Source organism: Eutrema salsugineum, unplaced genomic scaffold (assembly GCF_000478725.1).
Source record: "Eutrema salsugineum unplaced genomic scaffold, Eutsalg1_0 scaffold_2, whole genome shotgun sequence".
NCBI classification, from domain to species: Eukaryota; Viridiplantae; Streptophyta; class Magnoliopsida; order Brassicales; family Brassicaceae; genus Eutrema; species Eutrema salsugineum.
This window is the reverse complement of record NW_006256829.1, coordinates 9,481,609-9,488,059: the sequence shown is the minus strand read 5'-3', so window position 1 is coordinate 9,488,059 and position 6,451 is coordinate 9,481,609. Positions and strand designations below refer to the sequence as shown.

Below are 6,451 nucleotides of genomic sequence, written 5' to 3'. Positions count from 1 at the left end.
TAAAGCTAACAATATCTGCGTAAACACTAGCATCGATTGTTCATTAAGACACAATCTTTCTCTCTTTTATTAAGACACAAGCTTCTAGTTTCTTTATTCATCTCTTGCCTTCTCTTTTATTTATTTCTTTTCTTCTTCTTTTTTTCATCTCTTTCCTTCTCCTTTAAACAGTCATTTTCTTCTCCTTTAAACACTGTTTCCTTCTCCTTTAAACAGCCATCGCAGGAACATATGGATTTACTAATCCATATAGCGACCCTGGCTTCATGAACTTCCTAAATAGTCAACTAAACCCACAACCCCTTCAACCCACTCGGTATGAAAATGTTTCACCAAGTCTTGATCTTGTAAATTTTCTTTTTAAGAACCTCTGAGTTTAGAGACTTCCATTGAAAGCTTAAAAACTTAAAAACTCTTACAAATGTATATATAGCTGTAAGTAACACAAATAATATTAAAAATTTTGGTGAGAACCCCTATGGGTCTCTCACCATTGGAGATGGTCTAATCCTTCCAAATTCAGCCTTTTTATTTCATTTCTTTTATATTATTTCGTACGTACAAAAGTATGTGGAGTGGACTTATAAACGGAATATTCGGTCGAAGATAGTCGCATTTAATTCGTTGAGTAAAGAACAAGGAAAATTTAAATAATTGATTTCTGCTATATAATTAACATATATAAAGCTGTAAAAAACATATTTATATAAATTAGATATGAGGTGAAAGTTTTGTTTTGTTGGTTTTAGATATGAAGTGAAAGTTAATCTAATGTATCAATCATGTACGTATGTATGCAGGAGGTGAGAAATAAAATCATATACAACAACATAACCTTATTTGTCACCTGTAAGTCTGTAACTATTTATAAGATGTCACACTGAGTGTTCTTTGAATCCTCCAGGATTCAAATGGATATAAAGAGGGAAGGGATAAGTTTGAACGTAAAAGAGAAGCAAATTGTTCTTGGGCTTTTGGAATACACAACAACGCTTGCCTTTGGAGACGTTGACTGTATAACATGAAAATGATCACGTGGGATATCAAACCGAAGCGATAAACATTGAAACTCGCTCTCTCGCCGGAACGTACATTGAACGAACAACTACACATGTGATGAAATTCAATAACCATTCTTCTCTATATATAGTTGTCCTGACTTCTGACTTTATCTGACAGTAGATCTTTTATTTTTTACGCGTAAAAATATTAAATGCGAAAGGAATAACATACTTATACTAGGAGCAAAATAATATTCACCAAAAAAAAAGGAGCAAAATAATATATATATATATATATATAATGTTTTGAAGTTTACAGAAGTTTTTTTGTGCATTGAGTAGGAGACAACATCTGCTCAGTGACAGCTCTTGTCTCTCTAGGCACCTTATTATTATACTATAATGTTTCAATTTTTTTTTTTTTTGGATTTCTTGAATCTTATCTTGTATATTCATGCTGTTTCAATCTGATCGATATTATCAAGAACGAGCATTTATAATCACCAAATCTTTTTTTTTCTAAGAAAGCCGGCAGTAATTAATCTTTTTTTTTTTGAAGTAGAACATACTGTAAGAAGATTAATTACTGCCAAAAAGAAAAAAAAGATTAATTACTGCCGGAATAACTGTAGGACACTCGTTATCGTTCAACTGATGTGAGGTAAAGCTCGGCTGCTAAGTGATATTAGAAAAGCCCATACTGGCCCAATATCTATTATGGTCTTAATCATTTGTTCCCTAGTGCATGTACAGTTTAGTAGTACACTATCAAATGATTCAAATTGTCTTATAGCAAAAAAAAAAAAAAAACTAAACTTTTAAAGCCAAGTTAAACTCGTCCATACAACTTATTCTTCCTCATTATATCAAAATTTCCTGTCACAAAACTTGCTGCTCACATAGCAGATCGAAGAAAAAGAAAAAAGAAAAATTTGAGTTCGCAATTATTGTTGCTCTGATTGAACCTGAAAGATTTGGGTAAACACACTGCCTGAAAATTCAGGGTAACACCAAGATGATGAGTTTGAAACAAACATAATCAGTTCCACTATTTGGTAATTTGAAGATTAGGAGAGTCTTTTAAGAGGAGATAAATGTGAAGAGAGTACCTGAACTTAATAGAGAGGGAGAGGATAGTGAGTGAAACTAATTTCAGTTACTTTCTCCATTTTGCTAAAGTGTAAGCTTATCTCCAAGACTAAGAGCAATCCCTTGTGTCTTGCTTCGGATCCTTATGTAACCGCTAGGCTTTTCAGCGATCTGTTTCTCGATACTCACATTCACCAAAGCGCCTTCTCCAAACACACTCTTGACATATATATATATATATATATATATATATATATATGCAGAGTTAATGTTTCGTTTCCTAATTTATCTATACTCCCCTAATTATGGTCAATAGAATATACCTTTTCATTAAATTCATAAATTATGTTAATAAAAAGATGTTAGATTTGGTATGCAACTATTTTTATAAATTTGATTTAAAAAAAGTTTCATCAAATTTAAAAATATTTTAGCACAAATACATCTAAAAATTTGACAAAAACGTAACAATTCGAGGACAAAAGAAAAAGAGAAAATTTCAACTGAATCACTTAATAACAAAAGAAAACAATTGTTTATTTTCAGGGATATAAAAATTAGAAATTAGAATCGACACAGAAAAGGAAAACAAAAAGTTGAAACTAGAAATTCTAATAAGTAGTAGCGAACGTGGAATAAATTAACTAAAAACTATACTAAAAAATATTAGAAAATATGTTCAAGACTAAGACTAAACCGCTTCGGAGCCGTAAGGTTCAAGATCCTTGTCATCTTTAAGATCACTGAGTCTTGACTTCTTGTCTGAAGGAGAAGACGAAGCAATAAGAGATTGGCCTCTCGTGTTAAGGTAAGTATATAACGAAGTCCCCATAATCGCCACAATCGCACCGCAAACGCTAATCACACCACTATTCGATCCAAAAATGTAAAAGTTTCCAAGGAGGAGGACACAAGTCTTGAATTGTCCTAGAACCACGTGCGTAATTGCAGAAGTTGCTCTGAAACAAAAAAAAAAAAATGTACAAAACGGACTTAGAGCTCCAACATAAGTCTTCGGTACCGACTACAAACCAAACAACAACAAAAGAATCTGCTAATATGAAAGCTTCAAACAAAGGTTTACTTACCCGAGAGCTAAGGCTCCAGACCATTGAAGAAAAAATCCGAGAAAAGCGGAAAAAAAGATGGCTGATGTATTTGCAAGACTCCAATCAAACGATAAAGCGCCTGGTGGATCCAAGAACGGAATCATCGATACTAGAAACAACAGAGTAATTGGCGTCGTCTTCCACATCAACCTGTTTATCAAGAGAGACGGTGTTGAGAGATGTAGATACTGCGAGCAGAAATTGAAAAAAACAAAAGGTCAAGAATCTGATTCACATACGCTAAAGCGGTCCAGTTCTCTCGTTGTTGCATATTAGACCACAAGATTTTGTTGGTTGCGCTCGGTATGATCCAAGCTAATGCCACACAAGCACCAAACAGACTAAACTGTAGATCTGTTACAGTCGCAACCGCAACTCCCACAGATACAACTGTAAGTGCAACCACCTGAAAAAAAAACACCAAATTTTTAGTTTCTATAAACTCTAGTCTTGATGAATCCAATCTTGGATTTAATCATTACGAGACAGAGAAGGAAAATTTTCAGTTACCTTCATGAAAGAAACTCTCTTTCTATACCACAAGAACTCTGCAAACACGATAGAAGGCGTAACTGCGATTTTCGCCATCTGGTAGAATCCAACACTGAGAACAAAACCACGGGTGAGAAACGCAGCAAATATATGATAAGCCAGAGGAGATATAGAGAATTTTTTCACAAACCTACCTGTTATACTTGAGGCTAACATTAGCGAGTCCTGTAGAGAGTGACATTACAATGCCAAGAGTGTAGAGCGAGATAGACGATGATTTGGAGGAAGGTGGTGCAGCAGGAAGAAGGGAAAACGATTTGAGAAGAGCCATTAGTATAAAAGCTACAATGTAGTGGATGAATGTGAGGAACACTGGAAACTCAAAGCCTATGTTTTTAAGCACCTGAACAAAAAAGTAAAAGATGATTACTTTTGATGAAAATTTCACTAAGGAAGAAGATTATGAGCTTAATAAGAAAGAGTTAAAAGTTAAAAATTTACCCATTTGTTCATGAAGATAATGCTGATTGCAACGAAGAAATTGAAAGTGAGAGCAACGGTTGGACCACATATACGGTGTGTCTGTTGTTGCTGCTGTCTCTTTGGAGTTTCCGGTGAACGGAATTTGTTGAATAAGGATGCTCGCAAGTCCTCGAGAGCTTTTCCTGAATCCAAAATCATTGTTTACAAAATTAAGGTTATGCAATTTAAGTCTCAGATTCTTCTATCTCTTACAATGAAACCCTAATCTAAAAATTTGAGGGGAGGGTTGGGTTTTATAAGACAGGACTTGATAATCCTGAAAGGATTAGGAGATCTTTCGAAGAAAAAATTCTAATCCAACTTGAATAAGGAATTCGAAATTGAAATTGAAAGTAAAAATAGCTACTTTTTTTAATTATTCAGTTACCTTTTTCACCAGCATCACTGTCTTTGCGTTTGAGAATCTTCTTCACATCTCTTCCAAGCCAAGAACTAAACATCGTGGGTGTAAATAACATTGCTCCTTCTGGCCAAGCTTAGTTTTCAGATTCGAAAAGCAGCACTGACCCACATAGCGATGGGGGAAAATCGAAAGAATGGGTCTCTGTTTCGATTGTTGGGAGTTTATTGTTCGTTCGACTCTCAGATATTCAGATTTTTAGAGAGAAGACGAGAAGAGACAAAAGAAAAGGGAGACAGAAAGGGAGAAACACGTGGCGGTAATAACGGGAAGATTGAGATTGAAAATTGAGAGATTGAGGAGTGCTTCTTTTTGTTTGTCCTGATATGAGCAAATCACGGTTCTTCACCGACCATTAAAAATAAACAGAGAGACGACGATGTCTGGGACTAAAGAAGAAGAGGAGAGTAGTAATGAGTAAACACGCTCTAGTGTTTCTCTACAGTCTTTTGTTCTTCTTTCACGCGTCCATTTTTTAACCCTTTTTTTTTTCCTTCCTTTTCTCCGCGTTCCCTTTCTTTTCGAACAATTTTTTAATATGTCGACCGAATAAAAAAATTAAAGAAATGTAGTCGATCTAATAAAAACAAAAACAAAAAGAAACCAGTCGACAGAAAAACAAAGATCGAGTGGCTTCTCTGGTTAATCACTGAGTGATTTCCGTAGCCGAATATAACTGATAAATCTTCTTATTACGTGGCGAGAACTGATTACGATGTAAGACCTATTTTACGGTTTCTGTTGACGGTTCTTGATCGTCCGTTTTTGTGGAATAGCCAGCTCAGCTGATACTCATGTATTGTATGTAGTGTGGAATTAATTCGCTCCGTTAGGTTCAAATTAATATTTTTCAGTCTAATTCGTTCTACAACTACATACATACTATTAAATATCCAGTGAAAATCTGGATATTTAACTACATATCCACTTTGCGCTGTAGAAATTTTTTTTTTTTTTTTGCCGTCAAATTCGTTTTATAACGAAGCCCAAAAGGGCAAAGCATTGGTACAATCTGTTAAGCCCATAAAAACCCAAATTAAGACGATGATAGAAAAGTATAGACATGTATTAAACACGCAGAAGTACAAAATCAAAAAAATAACACATGTCGAGATTAAAACGCAGATCGTCATGCATGAGCTTGAAAGTTCTGGTCACCGGAAAATACCGCCAGCGACCATCACAAACGCTAGCCTTCATAACGTTGCTTTAGATTATGCACCGTTGCTTGATCTTCTACAAAGCTGTACCAAAGGTGATGATCAGAGCTTCAAGTTACATCAGAGTTAATCCCGAGAATTGCCGATCGTCGCTTAAACACACCAGACAAAATTCCTGTCGACTTGAAATCTCTCTCAATCAAAGGAGACTTCTTTCATATAACCCAAGATTTACATCGGAGAAGAGAAGATTGATTCCTAAGAAGATTGAGAAATCAAGGATGTTGGTGAACTGAAACCCGACCACTAACCTATGGAATTGAAATTAAAACATGTAGAAGATCTAGATCCGCATCATCCGATCTTAGTCGGAAAAGAAAATCCGATCATAGTCGGAAAAGGAAAACCGAACTTAGTCAGAGAACAAAAAACAAACAAAATATAGACATAAGAAATCTGGATTCACCAGAATTTATTATCCGAAGAATATTAACAGCACAGTGCCAGCATTGGAAAACACCGGACACCGCCCAAAGAAAAATGAAGAGTTTTGAAAAAGTTTTCTCTTACTAGATTTTTAGAGAGAGAAAAGTTGCGCGAAGTTTAAAAGTAATTATAACGACAAAAACAAAAAGTTTAAAAGTAATAATTATAAAA

At 34.8% G+C, this 6,451-nt stretch overlaps 1 protein-coding gene across 1 annotated transcript; it reads right to left on the bottom strand.

Moving 5' to 3' along the window:
• Positions 1-2,620: 2,620 nt before the first annotated feature.
• On the bottom strand, positions 2,621-5,018 carry LOC18018092 (nucleotide-sugar uncharacterized transporter 1). The gene is made up of 7 exons (XM_006401182.2): positions 4,602-5,018; positions 4,193-4,356; positions 3,886-4,094; positions 3,710-3,803; positions 3,439-3,605; positions 3,179-3,349; positions 2,621-3,049 (listed from the first exon to the last, which is right to left on the bottom strand). Exons 1-7 carry the CDS (start codon positions 4,690-4,692, stop codon positions 2,782-2,784), a joined length of 1,164 nt encoding a protein of 387 aa, XP_006401245.1. The 5' UTR covers positions 4,693-5,018; the 3' UTR covers positions 2,621-2,781.
• Positions 5,019-6,451: the final 1,433 nt, after the last annotated feature.

Bases quoted from the DNA above. Each gene is read 5' to 3' on its own strand.
- LOC18018092 (XM_006401182.2), bottom strand. From the start codon at position 4,692: ATGTTATTTACACCCACGATGTTTAGTTCTTGGCTTGGAAGAGATGTG. The intron at 4,357-4,601 runs GTAACTGAATAA...TTTTGGATTCAG, and splicing joins CAGTGATGCTGGTGAAAAAG to GAAAAGCTCTCGAGGACTTG. The intron at 3,350-3,438 runs GTATGTGAATCA...CTTGATAAACAG, and splicing joins GAGAACTGGACCGCTTTAGC to GTTGATGTGGAAGACGACGC.